We start from the raw sequence: 23,779 nt of genomic DNA, 5'->3' as shown, positions 1-23,779 counted from the left end.
ACGTATTTCCTTTATTTGACCCAAGTGTTCAAATAGGCATACAGACCCAAGTGTTTGTAGAACTTCCATAGCAGTATGTTGGTTTTCAATACTTTGCCCTTTAAACTTCTAAATGTCTGTTCAGTTGTTCCTATGTAAAAGAAAAAGCAGTTGCTAACACAACAGCAGTTTACAAAATACACACTCACCTCTGTACCAGTAAACACTTAGGCTTCTACTAAATTTACTATCTAATTTAACTTTTATACTGTATTGTTTTTCTGGGCAATTTGCGATTGCGTGCGAGTTCCTGAATATGATGAATGATGGGATACGCTTAGCCTCAAATACTACTTCGAAGTGGTATTAGAGTTAGTGTGGATTTAGTGAAAGTAAAGGGCACTGAACTTTGGCATTTTTCTGACCTGGGACAGTCTTTAGCACTTACTTCCTGTTGCGTACACACTCTCAAGAAGCCAGGACAGCTAGTGTATTACAACAGGCACTTTATTTGTCCTCTTTAGTCCAATTGGCTGTGTCAGCCATTGTTGACAAATGAAAAATATCTGCACTCAACAAAAATACTCATAAAAACAGTTGAAAGTTCACTGTATCATGCAATCAGCTTCTCATATATGGACTGTTCGCAGTGAACGCGCACTGTGATTGAGAGGCAGAAAGTGCCTCAAACACCTTCGGATTCAAAAATTACTTTTTATTTTACAGTTTAAAGAGACTAGGTCTATCACAGGGCAGTTAAGAGAGTAACCTATATTCTTATTTTCAGCATACCATTCCATAAACAACTGCTTATAGTTTAATCCATTAGTAAGAAGTCCATGTCAAATTTAGTAACAAATAAATCAAAATACTGATAAAATGCATTTGCTTATAAACACAATGTTAATGCATTTGTTAGTTTCAAAAGGTTTGTTTCATAAAAATAATCTGTTATGCGTATACTTTGCAATGGCGATGCAGCGATAGGATGAGATGCGAGTAAAAAAGCAAAAGCAAATACATTTGTAAAGTCCTTGATCAGTAGACCTACAGGTCTGAAATACATTCCCAATAGTCAATAGTCATTTCAATCAGTAAACATGGGACACAAATTATTCTTTTTCATCTGAGTGGTTTGTGTTCACACCTCACAGCACACAAATGAGACTCCGTCCCTCTTCAATCTCATCCTGCACCTTATCGCTGGAGGTGGCGATCTCAGCCTGGGCCGAAAACATAGCACAGATGAAAGTGAGAACAGTGCCTCCTACAGCTGTGTAGAAAGCCCAGCCCAGAGAACACAGGCCCACTTTATATGGGGAAGCATCAGGACCACAGTAGTCAACCACCTTATTAGAGCCCCAGCCTGCAGGATAGAGCATCAGACCGAGGATGAGGAATAGACCTGCAAAAGAGAAATGGGAATGCTGTAATTACAAGGACATCCAATTCAAAACAAACAAAAAGAAACATTGTGAATTACAGTTGCTAAGGTGTTCTGGGTAATTGCAAGGTGGACAGTGTAGTAAAAGTTCAAATGTAATGAAAAATTAACAATAAAATAACTTGCTGAAACTAATAAAACACAGCTAAATAACTCTTAACATCCATTCACACCAGGAACAATAACTATAACGATATTCTGTTTATTAGAAGTATGTGCTGCATTTCCGTTATCTGCCTATTTAAATGATCAATTAATGCTTTAATGCTTAAATGCTTAATGAATGCTTTAAAACTGGGTGGATTCTGATTGGATATCAGTGTTTTTATTGTTCTTTTTTTATTTATGGAATGGTAAAAAGAGATATCCAAAATCCTCTCTGTAAAACATTTAACTCTATACAAAATGAAAGGATAGTTTTGAACCTGGCTTTTCTAAATTGTTTAGATTTCTGTTCTAGAAATGTACTGTATGCAAATTAATGCATATTTTTATTAGATAATTCCTCATTTGCACATTTAACCATAAGATTAGAAGAAAACTAGAACAACCCAATGAAATGCACTGTGATTAATCATGATGAAATCTATTAATTACTTAAAATTTGCACCTTACTGCTGAATAGTGTGAATGTGTCTTCACATGGGATTTTAGTCCTATGATTTTATTTGGAAACTGAATGCTAACTTCATTTTTCTGTTTAAAGTTCCTCTTTCCTTGAAGACACACTCACTCAAAACTAGAAGTTCAGACTTATCCTTGTTTTCCTGACAAAGACATTGTAGCCCCTTTGAACTGTGTGATAACATCATCAGAAAAAAAAATCTCCAACATGAAAGGTTTCCCTGTAAAACCTCAGGGTGACCCATGAGTCACGATTTCAATTCAATGTCATTTTCTGCCTGTTGAAGCTATGTGATTATGTGATACAGATATTTGTCTTAAAATCTGGGATTTAATTGTAAGTAGTGTTTAAAAGGCAAGGCAAGAACTCTTGCTGATCTAATCTTCATACCAAACAGAGCATGTCGCTGTGATGCCTCTATTTTACTCTGAGTTCTTACTCTAAATAGGCAAGTGAGATCCTGCCTCTAAAGTCATGCTGAAGTCATGCTCTCACTATTCACAAATGACTCAATCAACATGTCGTAAATCTTTCAATTAAATTATACAAGAGCTACATAGTTTAGTAGTACCTGTTGTTGGTCTTGGTATTCTATCAAATGAACCACAATATTTTTATTGTACCACAATACTTTATTGTTCTAGTTTCCAGACATGACTGCAAATAAGATGCATTATCATGACTGATCTGTTAGTTCCTGGTATTTTGACTCAGAAGGCCCTGCCACAGTCAACATTACAGCTCTGCTCCTTTGAGCTGGTTTGAGAAATGGTAACAAAAGTAGGAGTGGATTCCTGAGGCCTGATTAACAAAGCATTCAGATCAGCATGGAATAAAAATGTACCATATTTTCTAAATTGATAGATTATGCATGGACAAGTCATTCACATGTCTGCTCTTTTTTTCCTAATCAGTGTCATAACTCGATCTTCTGGTGACAAATTTCTCTTAGTGACGAATGCCGGATTTCTTAAATTATTTAGAGCGCTTAAACCCTGCCTCTCCACAAAGGACTATTAGAGAGCATTCCCTATTTTTTTTCTTTTTAAACAATCCATTACACTCAAAACACAGATCTGTCTATACCTCTTTTTCATCATGTTAAATAAAATTAACTACTATTTTCTTCTTATTTTCCAACATAAAAAAGTGTAGTGTCAAAAAGATGTTTGTAAGAAGGTATATCTTTCTCTTAAGATTGTTCCCCACAAACAATCATAATAATCATCGTAAATGGCCTCTGAAAGCTAGGATATCCTCACCCTTGTTTTAAATCTTAAATCCCGAAAGTAAAGATGTTTAATGAATTTATTCGGCTGTTTCAATTATAATGACTATTATTATATTGTTTTGTCAAATTATAAAATTGTCAAATTACCAGCTAATAAATTCTAGTTAATGCTGTTAAACTAATGCATTGCATACACTTTACATGCAAAAATTGATTTACAAGTGCTGAAGTATTGTTTTTTAGGAACATTTTCATGAATCCAGTCCTTGGTGTACCACCATCAAGGTTTTCAAACCTTATACCTCTTTATGCTCATATCAAGCTGTTTTAAATCAAAAATAGGACAAGCTTAACAAGGATTTCTAAACATTGGAGACACCGAAGTAACATTTTCAATGCCGTAATATTTAGACTGTCTTTTCTGTAATGGGATGATGAGAGTGTTGAACGTCATAATTAGATAGCATGGTCTTTGAGGTCACCAGAGGAATGTCAAAGCCTTGAAGCCGTGAGCTCAGAGCATTCTGTGTTTAGTTGATAGTGGTTCAAAGTCAAAAGATGACCACCTCAACTGCCACCACAAAGACTGCCAAGAATCTGAGAAAGCAGTGCTACAGTAGACTTTCCCATCTTACCTGCTATTCCCTGAAGCAGGCCACACACATTGAATATGCTCTTCTTCAAGATACTCTGGAAGCACATGCTGAAAACCGAAAGGATGGCCACTAGGGACAGGAGAAAGATTCCGACGACTAGAAATATAACAGTGGCTTGCCAGAAGCCACTGGCTATTTCCATGAAGTCTGTGGCGTAGGCCCCACACTGGACCACCTTCTGCTGTGCCACCTTGATGCAGCGGTTATAAATACCCAGGGTGCGCTGGTCGCTGCGGTGTGAAGCGGTGATGGTGAAGTTGAACTCAGAACCATCTGGATACCCCACTAGCCATTCGGCACTCATAAATGCCACCAGCTCAGCAAATGCCACCACAATGCTCATCAAGGTCCATAACATAGAGCGGCATGTGACTATGACGTGACACATTCTGAAGAACCTTTATGCCGGCACTTGAGAGGAAGCGGTTTCTTCAAGCAGCAGCTAAGGCAAGTCAGTGAAGGTCCAGTGGTGTTATCATCCCAGCTAAATTAGCACCAGATCTCCTCAATCAGCACCACAGAAGAACTCCTGAGCTCTGGGACCATCCAGAGAGTATCCATGTACTGACACCGACTGAAAAAAAGAGAAGCATTTGTTTGAGAAAGTCATAATCAAAGCTATAAATCTAGATTGCTCAAGAGCTCTGAATCAGCACAGTGACGTCTGTACCAGGAACAATCCAATTTAATTCTGAAGTTTTCCAGTTCATAAACCTCTCTGAAAATCCTAGTAACATGGCACACTAAAAAATACTGGGGTAAAATCAACCCAATTTGGGTTTAGTAGAAAAACTGTGAGGTGGGAGACATGGTGGAACCATAAACAACAGTATAATTAAAATTAATTAAAATTTTGACTTTTTTATTGATTTCTTTTTTGGTCAGATTTGTTGCTTGCAATTGTTTGTTTGTTGCTAGCAGTTGTCAAGTCGGGAAACGGAGCCGTCAAGTCGAAAACTATCGATTCATGGTGTTGGTGCCATGTCAAGTCAGACAAAATTTTTAAGCAACATTTACTACTTCAAGTTAGATGCTGATTGGTCTGCACAGAAGATTGGTTAGATGCTGATTGGTCTGCACAGGAAAACAAAACAATTTTACAAGGTGGTGGTTTTGTATGAATTTGTACGATGTGAATAGTATGAAAACATACGATTTGGAGAAAAAAGCCTGAAGGCCCACCTCTAAACATAATCATCAGTGGGACGTAAGTATATTGCACAAAAACATACGAAGGAGATTTTACAGAATTTTTTATGAGATTTTTTTCAGAGGAGCCAGCTTAGGTTAAGTAAAAACAACAATTGAGGGGTACAAGTTTAAAAAGGCATGGAAATACCTGGAATATTTAATATTAGCATGACAAAGATATTCATAAAACAAAAAGTTTCAGTCATTTCACCCATTCACCCGAGGACAGTGCTACAAACTATACAATACTTTCACCTAGGTCTATGTTATGACAGGTCCTTACTGTGTAACCGCAAGATTGTGTAAGTAGCAAATGCCAGTTTGTACAGGTATGTAAGGTGTTAAAATAAAGAATTTGAAAAAAACAAAATGTACTTCCTAATGCAGTCATAACATATACATAAGAAAGGCGTGACATTTCACATTAAAAAGTTCCTAGTTTAAGTAAACTGAGTCTGAGAACCCGATGATAGGTAAGAATTTTCTTAAAACCTTCAATGACAGTGCTGTGAAGGCAAGTGATATATGAATTCATTGAATGGGAGATTATTATGTCAGGTTAGGGTTAGTCTTTTCTTTTGGTATCAAGGACTGTTTTGTCATTTAAAACTGAAAAGGCGAGCAACCACAGCACTATGTCAAAGCTTGATGTCCCAGGGAATCTTCAAATATAGCCTATATACACATGTCTTGTATTTAGAGCTTTTCTGTTACTACCAATAAACTTCTCTTTTCAGTCCTCAAGAATTATTATTTAATTATTTGTGAGCTGCCCAAGAGCTGTTTACCTGAATGGCCAGAATGTTTCAGATCTAAGAAACACAAAGAATGAGCTCACGCTTAATTTAATCACACCACATGATTTCCCCAAAAAAGGAGGAAGCAAACCAAAAAGGAAAGTGCCATGGATTCTTAAGGGGCCTGAAGAATGTCAGAGCCTGTTGCTGTGAGATGAGGACACACAAAGGGCTCTCCTGCTGGTGAATTAACACGGTTCTAAAAAGGGATAAAGAGGTTCTCTACTTTTGAATAAAGATGGACCCAGAAAGTCCCTAGAAACGGTGACAGACTTTCACTGGTTAATTGGCGTTTCAATGGTTTCAACTGAAATGCTGCCTCCAACGCAGTTTGAAAGCTGACAAGAAGCATTCAATGAAGTCATTCTTAGGAACTCTGGAATGTCTTCCAAGATCAATATTAAATACTTCTAAAGAGGTCCAAAGGTGCTCAGCAATCAAACAAAACTTCAAAATCACAGAGGTCAAAAATCGAAAGCCCTATCTTATAGGCTACATCTAATTAGCTCCTATGCTTAAATTATTAAAGGGGTCATATGATGCGATTTCAAGTTTTCCGTTACAAGCTGATTGTGCATAGATAAGATCCCTGAAGTTGCAAACGCATCGTGTGTGTGTGTGTGCTCGTGCGCGAGTGTGTGTGTGCGAGAGAGAGAGAGAGAGAGAGAGAGAGCGCGAGAGAGAGAAAGGGAGAGCGAGAGAGAGAGAAAGGGAGAGCGAGAGAGAGAGAGAGAGAGAGAGAGAGAGAGAGAGAATATGACCCCTTTAATATGGGATTTTCATTGGCAGATTCTCACTTATAGCCTACTTTTACTGTGTAACTGTACCATACAGTGATGCTATCAACTGCTAGTACCATGGTGCATATGCCATGGCATGGTACACCATATCAAAGAATATAATGGTACATGTTCAATCAAAACAATGCTATTGCCATGCTACATGATGTAAAATCATGTTATTTCACTTAACCCTTAAATCTTAAGCAGTCTGTGTTACTTCAAAGAACTTACAGTAGCAAAAGCAGTTTTACTTATATTTAAGCAATTTAGCAAGGCAGAAAAGTCCCCTGGATCACTGCTCTCTTGTTCTGTTTCTTTGAATGCTCTAGCAATAAGTTGTATCATCCCACCTCAGCTAGAGAAAATGATCTCTTTTGTTCAGCGTGACTTTCGACGATGTCAAAACCTAGATTCGACACAGTAGACATGAGACGAACAATAACACGCAGTTCGAAAGGCAAATATAAAATATTTGTATTCCTCTTACCTTAACGGTGCTGAATTAACGGGCTGCTCGCTGATTAGTGTTTAACTTCCTGATGTGTCTGAGGCGATCTCCTAGTTCTGACTATAGCCTACACGACACGCGCCAGAAGGGAAGAGCCACAGCAGAAACCTGGAAACGTTCAGCTTCACAATCACAGCTCTGGAATACATGGAAAAACATACATGGCATCGTTTAGAGGTCACGGATCCTAGTTCGGTGCTAGAATCAAAGCAATACCAGTTCTAAGCTCACTTCAGCTACTTTCTCATTGTTTCTTCACCGCCTCCTTTACTCCAGCCCCTCGCGATGTTACAATGGCTCGGAATGCGCCCGTACGCCTACTATGTAGGCTAGTCTAGGTAGACAGCTCACTACGAGCTCACATTTTTTCTGATTTGCCCTCCTTTTCTTTGTAAAGATGTTTACATTTTTCTGGAAAATCTGATTAACTTTACCCAGTCAGTTCATACAAGAGGGTGTAGCCTAGTATGTGGGATGGTGGGACATACAGCTGGATGTTTCTTCAAATATGAGCGGGATAGTTTTTGGCCCTGTGTTCCACACTCGTATACAATGTTTAATTTGTTCACAATGTTCAACACTGTAGCAGAGAACTGTCATTTATGTTTTTTTTTCTGTTATTTAAGTTACATATTGGTTTTAATAGCATTCAGTTGAGGAAATATTTTAAACATTTTTTGGAACAAAAAGGCTACATCTTTCTTAGCTAGCGTTTGTTTTTGTATCTTTAATTATACAATTAAACAGTCTTTTCACATTTTTGTAGGCTATAATTTCACAAAATTACAGCTTTAAAATGACACCAAATAAAAATGTTGCTACTTTGATTTTTCTTTGTTTTAAACATCTTATAACGATTTAGGTCCACCTATATCATTTTCACACAATACATATTGAAATGGTTTATTCATACTTTGCTGACATAATAGTTTATCAAACAATAATAACATTATAATATTTGTATGTGTACATAGTTTAAAACTGAAAAGTTGCAAGGATAGTATAAATAGAAGGCTTTAGAAAAGTATGGAAATGATCAAAGAATGATAAAACACTTCCAGGACAGTTTTAATGTGATCTTCATACATAAAACAAGTACCAGTTAGCCTACTACAAATCAGCCACATAAAGTCCAGAGACAAGGCATGGCTGCAGATGACCCATTATACAAATATTACATGAAGATTGCCAGTTTGCAATAGTTTAAATATTAACTTTTCGAGGCCAGGGTAGTAAAAAGATTCCATATAAGGGCGTTAAAGTATGAATGAACAGAAGTGTTGTAGTACTAATGTGTCAACTCTAGAGGGCTGCATTGTACGGTGTGTAAAATGAGTGCGATGGGATGCAAAATTGTGTGTAAAAAAGAATGCTCTAAATTAAAGGTTATAAAAATACCCAATGGTCTAAATTAAAGTCAAAACAAACTGATGCATTAACAGTAACATTGTGTACTGCTATATTATGAATTATTAAGTAAAGTTTAGGCCATATCTATTTTAACGTGCAGTATTTGCTGACTGAAAAAAAGCTTAGTCCAAGGCCGAAATGCCTGACAAATACCTTGACTGTGTCTCATCCTTACCTAATCTGCCCTGCAGCATTCAGGTCTGTCTTTTTCTACTCAAGCTTTTGGATGTAATCCCTGTGTGTGAAAGTTGGGAAATGCCGTACTGACTTGCCAGTAAGTGAAACATCTATGTTAACTCAAGTGGGTGAAATAGCTACTACAGATGCTTGACAGAATAGATGATAAAATGTCATATAACTTACCAACCTTTTATTAATTTTACTGCTCAATTTGTCTAAAATGACTTATTTAAATGATATTTATTTTAGCAAATGTATTGCAATTGAAATAAAAGTTTCATTCTACAAAGACAGCCCACTGTTTACACTGTAATTCTGTTTCTGTGTATCTATCCTGGTTTGTTCTTAAACAGACTGTGACTTTCCTTGGCTTTAACATTTTAAAAGACATCTAGATTGAGATGAAGCAGAATGAAACTGTTTAATCTTCAGGGAAACTGAGGCTAGGATGGGCCAAAGGGCTCATCAGTGTCCTCAAATTGAGCTGCATAGACATATAGTCTTGGTTAGACATATAGGCAATACCTACAACAGCTCTACTGGAAAGTAAGACATTTCAATCGCAATAGTCTGTTTAGAAGAGGAAAGAATCTCCAATACAAAAATTCTTGCCATTATAAATTCTGGAGGGCCCAACAATAAGATTTTTTCCCCCCCCTGTTGGGTCAGTACAATGAAAAAAGAAAATTTGTTTAATTTACTTAATTAAAATCAGCTAATGCAGCACAATTGCTGTACATGTTGTCTGAATTGTGTCCGTTTGTGTTCAATCCACTTAAATATATGTGAAATTTTAATTTACTTAATCCATTTCTTTTGGGATTATATGAACTATTATTGTTGCAATAATGGAAATGTTTAGTTCCCAGCATGCTTTGCATAGGGCTGGGTTAAGAGCGTAAATGTAGAAATTAAGTTTTATTTTAATGTGTTTTTGACTGAAGTGCAAGATCCGGTTAATATTAAATGTTTTAGCTATGTTGGACATTTAAAATAGTTATGTTTTTTGTGCTAAAGAGTAAAGCTCTTGGTTGTGGGTGTCTACATCCCGTTTTTTTATAATGTAAGTTGGTTTGTTTGATTAGAAATAGCTGGTTTAATGCCAGTGTAGTGAAAAGTAACTTCATATTTGGGCTGTGCTAGTAGAACTCTTTTAAATGTATGACAAAAATGAATGTCAAGCAATAACAGCTCTTTCCATTTACTCAAAAACACGGACTTGAATTTAGTGGAAACTACTCAGTAAAACTGTGCTGATATAACTAAACGCAAGTTCAACTAAAAATGAAATATATTACTTTTGTGCAACTACTTACCTCCAAAAAAAAAATGTTTGTTCAATGCAGCCCCACCAAAAAACTATGTATTTTATTTATGCAGTTTTATATTTGGTAGAAATGTCTTGCTAGAATCCATCTGGATACAGCTGGCATCATGATCAGGATGATATTCCTTGGTTTCTCCAATGTAGCTACTTTATACAATACTTTCGACATTATAATTAGAACATCACTGCCTCTGGGGGAATAAGCAGCTAAAATTACATTAATTCTTTTCTAGTACTGCTTCTAACCTAACTGAAGACTAACGTGTAATATGGGTGTTTAGGGTACTTGCACCACTCAGTTGTGTTGATGTACCTCACACTGATACACTTTATGTGTTTGTGGACAGTCTAAACAATAATGACAATGAAAGGGCTTCTTTTGTGTAGCTATCCTTCAAACATAGAGTAATGTTTCTCAACCAGGTGGGGCCCAACAAACCTCCAAGCGGGCCTTACGTTTTAAAATAGAACAGAACAAGCATTAAAATAAGCTAGTAAAACAACTCAAAATAAAAAAAAGATTTGAAGGAGGGTTCCTACTGTCTTGAAAAACATTGATTTATGAGGAAGCCTAATTTTAAAACTAATATTTCTTGTAAAGCCATGTAAATGAATAAAATCCTATAAATCCAGGGCCATTTTTATAATGCAAATGAATGCAAATTATTGATGCAAATCAGTCTGTGAGAAAAAAAAAATTCTCTCACAGATTGCGGGTCTTAATGTTATAAAATGCTGTCATTCTGTCTCTTCATTTCTAAAGAACAATGTGGCGAGATATCTTTAAATAGTCTTTATTAACATTGGGAAATTTAAAACAGAATTTTCCCACATATAAATACAATCATACTGACCTATGTATCATGATATATGTATTGTAATACCCATCAGCAGGATGGACTTTTTAAATATTACAATAATATTGTTATTGAAAATCGTAAGGAATCGAGTACATAATTGCATTTGGTAAGTTAACAAACAAAGGAAGATCATCGTCTTCAAGAAAATCCTGAAAAATGTATAGATACGGGATATTATAAGGCCAATACGATCCAAAAGCATTACACTGGTCATTGGAGAAATCCAAAGGATACCTACAACAGGCCATAAATTCATCCTTTCAGCTGTTTGAGTACCTGACGGATGCATTGAAGTGGCTTGCACTAATCTGGCATAAAGACGCTCACACTAATATTGCTCAGTGTATATTACAGGCCTAAAGCATACGCCACATCTACGTCTCGAAGTCTGCTAAATGTCAAGAGCTTTTTAGGTCAGCGGTTGAGTATCCTGAAACTTTGACTGATTGAACATTGAGGCAGTTTCCATGACAGGGAAGAGGCAAGCCAATAACATTTGGCTACAACATATGGCTCTGAATATCCAGTCTTAAAATACGACTGAAGATCCAGTCAGTGTAATTCAGTAGTGTCCTCAGCAGCATAAGAAACGTCCATTAATGCCAACAGCCAGGCACACGAAACCAGCACCTTTAAAGAGTAGGAGCCTATATGCAGCCATGTTCTTTGCAGGCTGCCTATTTCGGGGGAAAATTGGAGGAAACATCGACAAAAGTACAGGGGTATTGTTGACAGTAAATTACAGTAGGTAGCAGTGGCACTGAAAAGAATGAACCCACCTCAAAAATACAAAATCAAGTGCAACCAAAGGTTTATCATTCCGTGTAAGTGAGTGAACAAGAGTCCAAAAGCATATCAGACTCTCTTGGCCTGAATCGGACGCTGTGTATTTTGTAAAAAGGAAAGGAAAGTGGCATTAAAGTCATTGAAGGAGTCTAGCTGTCCTCTATGAGCTTAGCTAGGTTGTCTCTCAGCTCTGTCAGCTCGAAGATCTTTCCATCCAGAATCTCCAGCAGGGTTTTGAGGTTCTTGCGGAGGTTCTCCTGATCCACTTGACTTGACTCCAGACGTTGCTCCAGATCAGCCAACTGTTCCTCAAGCTCCTTATTCCGCAAGTCTGTATCCTATAACACACACCATGCCTCTTATACTCACCAAGACTGCATGCATTTGATCAAAATACTGTAAAAACGGCAATATTGTGAAATTGTATTACAATTTTAAGGAAACTGTTTTATATTTAATATATTTTAAAATGTAATTTATTCCTATGATGGTAAAGCTGAATAATTAACACAATATTAGAATGATTTCTTAAGGAACATGTGACACTGAAGTCAAACAATCCTTAAGAAATCATTATAATATGCTGATTTGGTGCGATGTAGAAAACAGTTGTGTAGTTTGAAATAGAAATCTTTTGTAACATTATAAATGTCTTTACTTTTGATCAATTTAAAGTACCATACTGACAACTAACTTTTATGCATATATAAATACATTTTCAGGACAGTCTTTACCTCTAACGTTTTAGTGAGTTCATCTTTCTGAGTTTGAAGCTGCTTTGCATTTTCTACTTGTTCTTTCAATCGCACCATTTCCTGTGAAGAACACACAGGAAAGATGTTTTAAATAGAATCTGGCAATAACGCTGAGAATGAAGGAATACATTATATATTTTGACCATACATAATAACAACCAGTACCTCTTCTTTTGCCTTTAATGTGCACTCCAGCTCCTCTATTGTTTGGTTCAGCTCTGTTTTCTGGGATTTGATCACATTGGTTTGACTACTCTGGCTTTCCAATTCTGAAACCTGCAGAGTTGCAAAAGAAAAAAAAACTTGTCACAATGCTTGTCACAAATTTAGTTACAAAGATTTAAAGATTTACAGCATTAACATTGAGAGTGATTTGATAGGAAGTCTTTTTTTCTATAACAGTTGGTGAGGCCATGGAAAAAAGTTCAGCCTTATTTATGTGAACTTTATGTAAATGAACAGCAACAGTAACGACCAATGAAAATGCAGACACTAAATTAAATCGCTGTCAGTGTGAACACTCCCTCATCCCTGTCATAGACTCACTATACCAACAGTTCAAGACAAGACTAGATCTATTGAACCCTAGGACAGTATGTTCTTGATATGGAGTTACCCTCCCCTGCTCACCCGTTTGTGTAGCCTTTCAGCCTCTTCCTGATAAGCTGCTAGCTGCTGTTTCCATTGTTTGACGTTGGCTGTGGACTCCAGCAGAGCAGCTGTGAGCTTGGCATTGTTGCTCTTTAGTGCTGCAAGCTCTGCTTCCCAGTGTTTGTTAGTAGTCGGGCTGTAGAACAAAAAAAAAACATTAAAACAAACTTTCAATAATATCTCTGATGGTTAATGTTCATTTTAGACTGGGAATTCAAACTATAGACCAAGGGTTTTCAAACTTTGTTCCCCTCGAAATACCCCCAACATTCCACTGTGAGGGAGCTAGCAGCTATTTATTTCCATGTATAAAGCCTTATATACTGTGTGTAAAAATATTAAGTGTGGTATTATAACAACTGAACAATTGGCTTTTACATAGTCTCAGTCCTGAAGCCAACAAAAAAATTATTAAAATATTATCTTGAGAATATTGCTTTGTATTAAGTATTAAGTTGTATTTGTATTAAGCTTTGTATTATTTTTTCCACCAATAAATAAGACTAATAAAGACTAAAGAGATGTATAAATGTTTAAAACAAACCTGGGCTGTCAGTAGAATAAAATAGCTGTTTAATGTCATTATTTCTGACCAGTTCTTAAAGAGCAGTATTAAACAGTAATGTTATCAAATTTCATATTAAACTTTATTAATATCTTATACCACCCTTCAAAGTTTTGGGATCAGTTATATATGGGATCTATATATATCAGCTTATTTAATGCTTTTATTCAGCAAGGGTGCATTAAATTGATCAAAAGTGAGTTGAGGCATTTTATGTTACAAACCAGTTTTTTTTTACTTTCTTTTCAAAAGAAACAAAGAACTGATTTAAAAATTATTTCAACACTGAAAAATAATAAATGTTTATTGAGCGTGAAATCAGCATATTAGAATGATTGTGAAGGACCATGTGACACTGAAGACTGTAGTAATGAAAAATTCAGCTTTGCCATCATTTTTGAACAAATAAATAACTGCCTTTATCTTTCATGAACATTTAAAAATCTTATTGACTCCAATTTTTGAATGGTAGTGTACATTCAAATATTAACCCAAAAAACAGCCTTACATTTGTTTTATTTTAATTTTTTCATCTCAAATTATCCACAAATCCCCAAGCATCCACTTGCGGCCCCCTGGTGGTCCTTGGACCCTAGTTTGAAAACTCCTACTGTAGACCATAATGAGGACTGTGTGTTGAAGTGGATGTAGGAAGAACGGCAGTTTAACCATGACTGTAATTAAAGATGGATTCCAGGTGGGTACAATTGCTTTTTAATTTGACCTTTCTATGTTTTACCAAGACTTGGACGCAGTTTAAGAGCAATTAACAAGGATTATTACAAACTCTGTGATCCGAGTTCTGTCATTTGCATAAAAATTACAATAAAATGTCTGATGGAATGTGACAAGCTGAAATAGATCAAAGTAGAAAGTCGCCTAATGATTATAAAGAGACAGAAAGTCTCAAAGACAAAAGAAGAAAGCCAATTCTTCACTTATGCAATGACCATCTCTCATCAGTCCATCTGTGTTCTTCATGTAGTGACAAACAAAATCAAGCATAAATTTACAATGTGCTCTGATCCTCATGTACTGACAAAAAAAATAATAAAAATGCTGTAACGGTGATGCTGTCACACGGCCAGCGAACACATAACCAACCCACATCTATGAGGAATCCCATCCACTGTCATCCTGCTTAAAGGGATAGTTCTCCCAAAAATGTATTCACTCACCCTCAATCCTAGACATATATGACTTCCTTTTTTCAGATGAATCCAATCAGAGTTATATTAAAAATTGTCTTTGAACTTCCAAGCTGTTTAATGGCAGTCAGTGGGTGTTGCAGTTCTTCAGTCCAAAAGAAGTGAAATAAAGCGCATCCATCCATAATAAAAAGTGCCTCACATGGCTCCGGGGGGTAAACAAAGGCATCCTGTAGCGAATCGATGCGTTTTTGTAAGAAAAATATCCATATTCAAAACGTAATAATCACTTTAACAGTTGTATACGGAAGCAGCTCCGGGCGGATGACGTATGAGGTCAGCGTTGCGCATGTGCCGGTGAGTCTCGTGAAAACCAACGTTTGTTAACAGGAGCAAAGGAGAAGCAAAGTTCCCTTACTTTAGCAAAGGAAAACCAGTCTCCTCTTGGCTTATATCGAAATCCTCCGACAAATCCTCATTTTGTACTTCTAATTCGTGATCGATGTTTTGTTTTGATCTCTCCCCTGCGCTTCTGCGTTCGTCACTTCTGAGCGGCGCATGCGCAAAGCTGAACTCATACATCATCCGCCAAGAGCTGCTTTCAGTGTACAACAGTGAGTGCAAGCTAGATTAACTTGATTATTATGTTTTAAATATGGTTATTTTTCTTACAAAAATGCATCGATTCGCTACAGGAGGCCTTTGTTCACCCCACTGAGCCGTGTGAGGCGCTTTTTATTATGGATGGATGCGCTTTATTTCACTTCTTTTGGACTGAAATAAGTGTCTGAATGCGCATACTGTAAATAATTTAAAAATGGTTGAGAGAAAAGCACAATGAACTTGTATCTGTTAGTGCTAATTTTAACACCACTTTTACTTGAGACTATAGGTACAACTTCTATTAAACTAGGGATGCATTGATATGAACAAAAACAGCCTATATTAAAGGGTTAGTTCACCCAAAAATGAATTATTAGCCAGTGTTTTACTCACCCTCGAAGCATCCTAGGTGTATATGACTTTCTTCTTTCAGACGAATCCAATCGGAGTTATATTAAAAATTGTCCTGGCTATTCCAAGTTGTCAGACTCTGTTCCTGTCTTGTGTTTTGTTCCCCACGTGCTCCATGTCCTGGTTTTTACCCCCGTGTTCCTCCTATGCCCTTATTTGGTCCTTTCCGTTCCTGTCCTTATCATGATCATTTGTTCCAGGTGTTCCCCGTTTAGTTCTATTGATTCCAGGTGTTCTCTCATTAGTTTCCATGTATATTTAAGCCCTGTTTCCTGAGTCAAACGTGCTGTCTTGTATGTCGATCTCCATGTCGTACGTGTGATTCCTTTGGTGTCAATAAAGACTGTTAATTCTGGATTATCCTGCGTTCTCCTCGTTCCTCGCTCCTTGTTCCTTGCTCCTCGCAGTAGGCACACCATGACAGAAGACAGCACCTAACAGAAAGTAAGCGGTGCCCCTTCTCCCCATTTTTGTTTTCGCTTTTTTGAAAGTTTTCTGTTTTACTTTGCTCCCCCCGCGATTATGAAGATCGCGGCACGCTTCATTTTCCTAGCCCGTTCATCACACATCCCACTCCTCTGCCTCCTTCCACACACTCCACCGCAGCTTAACCACGCAACAAAGACACGTGTAGAGAACCAACACAAGAGTCCTCAGCGTTGTCGCCAATTCCCTCTCATCTCCCCCAGTGCCGCCACCTCTGCTGCGGCTGACGTGATCGCCTCCTCCCCCGACCCCCGCTCTGACAGACAACACCTCAACCCACACTCTCCAACTCCTACTGAAGCTGTGACACAGCGGGCTGGAGACACACATGGTTATAAAGCACCGCACACAAGGAGAAGAAATGTTCCTCTGCAGGAGAAAGAGAGGAGAGAAGAAGAGAGTGAAGTCCTTCAGCTTCAAGCTAAGATTAACAGGGACTTCAGCCTGGTAAGTCAATATATGTAGTATATTATAGTCTGTTTAAATGTTTGTTCAGTCTTTTTAATTAAATATAGACTTTCGAGATTTAACAATTGCCATTTTTAAGACAAAAAATAAAGGAGAATCTAATCTTGAGGGGAAATTTCACATATAATACTATATAATTAACAGTATAGTCAAAAACGAAAATCACTGTAGATTTAAAAACTCTGATTTAAGGACTGTTATCCTTGCATGTTATTTCATTCCCAATATTAAAATTTTATTTTTTTATTGTGTTTTCATGTAATAAATTATTTTGATTTAAATTCAAGTCTTGAAGCCTCTCATTTCATGTATAAAAATTATCATGTATAAAATGTCATGTCATTGCATTAGATATGAAATATTAATCCGAGTGCCATTATTTTAAAGGGCCATTGTATGTAAGCAGGTGTACAGAAGCATATGGCTGTCAGCCTTACATAACTACAAAGAACAGCATAAGCATAATGTCAATGTGACTGTCCTTCATGCCTGCTGAATGTGAATCAATAAACAATCTCTATCTGATCGTTCCTCTATTCAGAGCTCGAACAGCATATAATTTCAAAGGGCTCACGGTGCCTCTCTGTTGAATGTATAGATTTTAGGTCACCGATAAAATGGATTGCTTTCCATATGCCACATAAAGAGCAGTCCTTAATGAAGTTTTAAGACTTGATTGGCGTACCACACATTTTGGTGTACATCTCATATTCAGCCCCACTGTAAATGTGATTCACTACACTGTGGCAACTGCCCAACCAGCCCCTCAACACTCACTTTAATGTACTGCACAAGACTGTGGGTGAGAGAATTACTGTTTGAAGAAATGCCTTCAAATCACTCACCACGTAATAAAAGCCAAAGCAGATCAAATACACTCTACAGGCTAATCTATGACCCATATACAGATTTATACACATTCATCAAGCGACAGGAACAGTATTTTTAAGGGGAATTTAGAAGTAAGGTCATCTTTGAAGGAACAAATAGCATTATTTACTTCAAAATCTCACTAATGAACTAATTGCTTGTTTCATATAATATCATAGTGGTATGAATCAGTCATGGTTGAGAGAAAAGCACAATGAACTTGTATCTGTTAGTGCTAATTTTAACACCACTTTTACTTGAGACTATAGGTACAACTTCTATTAAACTAGGGATGCATTGATATGAACAAAAACAGCCTATATTAAAGGGTTAGTTCACCCAAAAATGAATTATTAGCCAGTGTTTTACTCACCCTCGAAGCATCCTAGGTGTATATGACTTTCTTCTTTCAGACGAATCCAATCGGAGTTATATTAAAAATTGTCCTGGCTATTCCAAGTTGTCAGACTCTGTTCCTGTCTTGTGTTTTGTTCCCCACGTGCTCCATGTCCTGGTTTTTACCCCCGTGTTCCTCCTATGCCCTTATTTGGTCCTTTCCGTTCCTGTCCTTATCATGATCATTTGTTCCAGGTGTTCCCCGTTTAGTTCTATTGATTCCAGGTGTTCTCTCATTAGTTTCCATGTATATTTAAGCCCTGTTTCCTGAGTCAAACGTGCTGTCTTGTATGTCGATCTCCATGTCGTACGTGTGATTCCTTTGGTGTCAATAAAGACTGTTAATTCTGGATTATCCTGCGTTCTCCTCGTTCCTCGCTCCTTGTTCCTTGCTCCTCGCAGTAGGCACACCATGACAGAAGACAGCACCTAACAGAAAGTAAGCGGTGCCCCTTCTCCCCATTTTTGTTTTCGCTTTTTTGAAAGTTTTCTGTTTTACTTTGCTCCCCCCGCGATTATGAAGATCGCGGCACGCTTCATTTTCCTAGCCCGTAGAGATCTCCCCTTCATCAAGTATGCCAGGGAGTTCTGCGGGCTCGCCACGGCGACACATTAGATGACGCCACCTTCAACTCTCTGTTCTGGCATGAGGCCAACTACCATCGCCCCGTGGACCTCCCAGACACCATGGGACTAAGCTGGGGGGAAGGGATCCTCCGGTGTCTGGAGAACATCCGGCCCTGAGCCAGAGCCAGTCCGCCGGCCGTTCCTCAGTCAAGCCCACCAGCCGCTCCTCAGTCAAGCCCACTGGCTGCGCCGTTCTCCCTTAACCAAAGGAGGAGGATGAGAAGAAAAAGACTGTTCTCCGCCCTCATCCTAGCCCCAGAGCTCGCTCCAGTGTCGGCTCCAGCCCCAGGTCTGCTCCGCCATGGCCACCTGAACTGTCTGCTCCGCCACGGCTTCCCAGTCTGCCTGCTCTGCCATGGCGCCCCGAGCTGCCTGATCCTCCATGGGTCCCAGAACGGGTACCACCCTGGAGGCCATCCAGCCCTGGAAGCCTGTCCTGAGAGGCCTCCAGAGTGCCCACCCCCTCCTCCCAGTTGGTTGTTATGAGGCGCGTGGACGAGCCTTCCGGGAGGGGGGAGGAATGTCAGACTCTGTTCCTGCCCTCCAGAGTGCCCACCCCCTCCTCCCAGTTGGTTGTTATGAGGCGCGTGGACGAGCCTTCCGGGAGGGGGGAGTAATGTCAGACTCTGTTCCTGTCTTGTGTTTTGTTCCCCACGTGCTCCATGTCCTGGTTTTTCCCCCGTGTTCCTCCTATGCCCTTATTTGGTCCTTCCCATTCCTGTCCTTATTATGATCATTTGTTCCAGGTGTTCCCCGTTTAATTCTATTGATCCCAGGTGTTCCCTCATTAGTTTCCATGTATATTTTACATTAAGCCCTGTGTTTCCTGAGTACAGCGTGCTGTCTTGTACATCGATCCTCGTGTCCTACGTGTGATTCCTTTGGTGTCAATAAAGACTTAATTCTATATTCTCCTGCATTCTCCTCGTTCCTTGTTCTGTCGTATGTGGAAGCCATTGTGGCGGATGACGCAGGATGTATGCGTCGCGCGCACCTCTGAGATATGCTAGTCTCGCGAATTTGTTTACAGGAGCAAAGGTAGCAAAGTTTCCTTACTTTAGCAAAGGAAAACCAGTCTCCTCTTGGCTTGTATCGAAATTCTCCGACATTTTTCTTTAAAAATCCTCGGTTTGTACTTCTAATTCATGACCGGCATTTTGTTGTTTTGTGCTTCTGCGTATGACAGATAGCAGAAGTGATATAAAAGTGTTTATTACATTTGAAATATGGATTTTTTCTTACAAAAACGCATAGATTCGCTACAGGAGGCCTTTAATCACCCCCCGGAGCCGTGTGAGGCTCGTTTTACTATGGATTCGCGTGCTTTATTTGACATCTTGTGGACTGTTGAACAGAAACACCCACTGACTGCAATGATAGAGCTTAGAAGTGCCAGGACAATTTTTAATATAACTCTGATATGATTCATCTGAAAGAAGAAAATCATATACACCTAGGATGGCTTGAGGGCGAGTAAATAACAGGCTAATTTTAATTTCTGGGTGAACTAACCCTTTAAAATGCAAATATTTTGTCGAATTAAAAAAATCAAACACTAAAATCTAAAACCAATCTTGTTCCTCGCTCCTCGCAGTAGGCACACCATGACAGAAGACAGCACCTAACAGAAAGTAAGCGGTGCCCCTTCTCCCCATTTTTGTTTTCACTTTTTTGAAAGTTTTCTGTTTTACTTTGCTCCCCCTGCAATTATGGAGATCACGGCACGCTTCATTTTCCTAACCCGTAGAGATCTCCCCTTCGTCGAGTATGCCAGGGAGTTCTGCGGGCTCGCCACGGCGACGCATTAGATGACGCTACCTTCAACTCTCTGTTCTGGCATGGGGCCAACTACCATCGCCCCGTGGACCTCCCAGACACCACGGGACTAAGCTGGGGGGAAGGGATTAGCCCAGAGAGGGTTCCTGTCTCCGAGTTTAGCCCAGAGAGGGTTCCAGTCCCCTAGTTTAACCCGGAGAGAGCTCCAGTCCCCGAGTTTAGCCCAGAGAGGGCTCCAGTCCCTGAGTCTAGCCCGGAGAGGGCACCAGTCCCCGAGTCTAGCCCGGAGAGGGCTCCAGTCCATGAGTCTAGCCCGGAGAGGGTTCCAGTCCCCGAGGACCAGTCCGCTGTCAAGTCCACCGGCCGTTCCTCAGTAAAGCCCACCAGCCGCTCCTCAGTCAAGCCCGCTGGCTGCGCCATTCTCCCTTAACCAAAGGAGGAGGATGAGGAGAAAAAGACTGTTCTCCACCCTCATCCTAGCCCCAGAGCTCGCGAAACCGACATACTCCCCAAGGATTTTTTGGGGGGGAGGGGGGGGTAGTAGGGGTCCATCCGTGGAGGCCGGGCTGAGTGCCAAGGCCAGGCTCCCCAAGCTCTCTGTTCCACCATGGCCTCCTGAACTGTCTTCTCTGCAATGGCCTCCTGAACTCCCTACTCCGCCATGGCCTTCTGAACGGTCTGCTCCGCCATGGCCTCCTGAACTGTCTGCTCCACCATGGCCACCTGAACTGTCTGCTCCGCCATGGCCCCCTGAACTCTCTGCTCCGCCATGGCCCCCTTAACTGTCTGCTCTGCCATGGCGCCCCGAGCTGCCTGATCCTCCATGGGTCCCGGAACGGGTACCACCCTGGAGGCCGTCCAGCCCTGGAAGCCTGTCCTGAGAGGCCTCCAGAGTGCCCACCCCCCCTCCCCGTTGGTTGTTATGAGGCGCGTGGACGTGCCTTCTGGGACGGGGGAGTAATGTCAGACTCTATTCCTGTCTTGTGCTGTGTTCTCCTCCCCCACATGCTCCATGACCCAGTTTTCCCTCATGTTTGATTATGTTTATTGATTTCAGGTGTTCCTCACTGTCTCCCTCCTCTAGTCCTGTGCATTTAAAGCATTTCCTGTTTGAGTTTAGCCCAGAGAGGGCTCCAGTCCCTGAGTCTAGCCCGGAGAGGGCACCAGTCCCCGAGTCTAGCCCGGAGAGGGCTCCAGTCCATGAGTCTAGCCCGGAGAGGGTTCCAGTCCCCGAGTTTAGCCCGGAGAGGGCACCAGTCCCCGAGTCTAGCCCGGAGAGGGCACCAGTCCCCGAGTCTAGCCCGGAGAGGGCACCAGTCCCCGAGTCTAGCCCGGAGAGGGCACCAGTCCCCGAGTCTAGCCCGGAGGGGGCCCCAGTCCCCGAGTCTAGCCTGGAGGGGGCCCCAGTCCCCGAGTCTAGCCCGGAGGGGGCCCCAGTCCCCGAGTCTAGCCTTGAGAGGGCCCCAGTCCCCGAGTTTAGCCCAGAGAGGGCTCCAGTTCCCACGTCCAGCCCAAGGAGGCTCCCCAAGCTCTCTGTTCCACCATGGCCTCCTGAACTGTCTTCTCTGCAATGGCCTCCTGAACTCCCTACTCCGCCATGGCCTTCTGAACGGTCTGCTCCGCCATGGCCTCCTGAACTGTCTGCTCCACCATGGCCACCTGAACTGTCTGCTCCGCCATGGCCCCCTGAACTCTCTGCTCCGCCATGGCCCCCTTAACTGTCTGCTCTGCCATGGCGCCCCGAGCTGCCTGATCCTCCATGGGTCCCGGAACGGGTACCACCCTGGAGGCCGTCCAGCCCTGGAAGCCTGTCCTGAGAGGCCTCCAGAGTGCCCACCCCCTCTCCCCGTTGGTTGTTATGAGGTGTGTGGATGAGCCTTCCGGGAGGGGGAGTAATGTCAGACCCTGTTCCTGTCTTGTGTTTTGTTCCCCACGTGCTCCATGTCCTGGTTTTTCCCCCGTGTTCCTCCTATGCCCTTATTTGGTCCTTCCCATTCCTGTCCTTATTATGATCATTTGTTCCAGGTGTTCCCCATTTAATTCTATTGATCCCAGGTGTTCCCTCATTAGTTTCCATGTATATTTAAGCCCTGTGTTTCCTGAGTAGAGCGTGCTGTCTTGTACATCGATCCTCGTGTCCTACGTGTGATTCCTTTGGTGTCAATAAAGACTTAATTCTAGGTTCTCCTGCATTCTCCTCGTTCTTCGCTCCTTGTTCTGTCATATGCGGAAACCGTTGTGGCGGATGCAGGATGTATGCGTCGCGCGCATCTTTGAGATATGCTAGTCTCGTGAGTTTGTTTACAGGAGCAAAGGTAGCAAAGTTTCCTTACTTTAGCAAAGGAAAACCAGTGTCCTCTTGGCTTGTATCGAAATCCTCCAACATTTGTCTTTACAAATCCTCGGTTTGTACTTCTGATTCATGACTGGCGTTTTGTTGTTTTGTGCTTCTGCGTATGACAGATAGCAGAAGTGATAGAAAAGTGTTTATTACATTTGAAATATGGATTTTTTCTTACAAAAACGCATGGATTCGCTACAGGAGGCCTTTATTCACCCCCCGGAGCCGTGTGAGGCTCGTTTTACTATGGATTCGCGTGCTTTATTTGACATCTTGTGGACTGTTGAACAGAAACACCCACTGACTGCAATGATAGAGCTTAGAAGTGCCAGGGCAATTTTTAATATAACTCTGATATGATTCATCTGAAAGAAGAAAGTCATATACACCTAGGATGGCTTGAGGGCGAGTAAATAACAGGCTAATTTTCATTTCTGGGTGAACTAACCCTTTAAAATGCAAATATTTTGTCGAATTAAAAAAATCAAACACTAAAATCTAAAACCAATCTTTTCAAATGATACAAGTGAATTTAGGCATCACAACATTATAATGTAAAGCATGAAGTTCCATGTTCATTTTGAGCTGAACTAATTTGCTAAATATTTAAAGCAGTGGTTTTCAATTTATTTCAGTCCTCACAACCCCCCCCTTGCATATTTTATCTCTCAGATTCAGATTATCAGCTTGTTAGTGAACTGTGTTCCGATTGACATGATCCCTACAAAGTGGTCATTGCTCCCTACTCCCTGAGCATGGGACATACGTTAAAGTTTACTTTGCTTTGGAACATTCATTCACAGATTTGCCTACGCCACGGCCTGCAGCATTTTCACACAGACGAAACTTACTAGAGATGCGTGAATTGTGACATAATATACCTCTGTAAATAAATACAATTTAAAT

The 23,779-nt window shown here is 40.3% G+C and overlaps 2 protein-coding genes across 4 annotated transcripts in view; both read right to left on the bottom strand.

Moving 5' to 3' along the window:
• Positions 1-468: 468 nt before the first annotated feature.
• LOC107587511 (lipoma HMGIC fusion partner-like 2 protein) lies at positions 469-7,648 on the bottom strand. 3 transcript variants are annotated; one of them, XM_016275321.1, is made up of 4 exons: positions 7,430-7,648; positions 7,193-7,351; positions 3,915-4,509; positions 469-1,384 (listed from the first exon to the last, which is right to left on the bottom strand). In XM_016275321.1, the coding sequence occupies exons 3-4, from the start codon at positions 4,321-4,323 to the stop codon at positions 1,128-1,130; spliced, it is 666 nt and encodes a 221-aa protein (XP_016130807.1). In that variant the 5' UTR covers positions 4,324-4,509; positions 7,193-7,351; positions 7,430-7,648; the 3' UTR covers positions 469-1,127. The 3 variants fall into 3 exon arrangements, with proteins under 3 accessions (XP_016130807.1, XP_016130805.1, XP_016130804.1); XM_016275319.1 differs by having other exon boundaries at positions 7,445-7,648; XM_016275318.1 differs by having other exon boundaries at positions 7,193-7,438.
• Positions 7,649-10,921: 3,273 nt separating this feature from the next.
• LOC107587538 (homer protein homolog 1-like) overlaps positions 10,922-23,779 on the bottom strand; it is a 38,977-nt gene continuing 26,119 nt past the window's right edge. The window contains exons 6-9 of the mRNA XM_016275353.1: positions 13,162-13,318; positions 12,697-12,807; positions 12,511-12,591; positions 10,922-12,114 (exon numbers count right to left, since the gene is read on the bottom strand). Of these exons, the coding sequence (XP_016130839.1) occupies positions 11,926-12,114; positions 12,511-12,591; positions 12,697-12,807; positions 13,162-13,318 (538 nt within the window). The 3' untranslated portion in view covers positions 10,922-11,925. The remainder of the gene's footprint in view (positions 12,115-12,510; positions 12,592-12,696; positions 12,808-13,161; positions 13,319-23,779) is intronic.

The sequence above is a fragment of the Sinocyclocheilus grahami genome, unplaced genomic scaffold (assembly GCF_001515645.1).
Source record: "Sinocyclocheilus grahami isolate Dianchi unplaced genomic scaffold, SAMN03320097.WGS_v1.1 scaffold93.1, whole genome shotgun sequence".
NCBI classification, from domain to species: domain Eukaryota; kingdom Metazoa; phylum Chordata; class Actinopteri; order Cypriniformes; family Cyprinidae; genus Sinocyclocheilus; species Sinocyclocheilus grahami.
The sequence above is the reverse complement of the archived record's forward strand: the minus strand, read 5'-3'. Positions and strand labels throughout refer to the sequence as shown.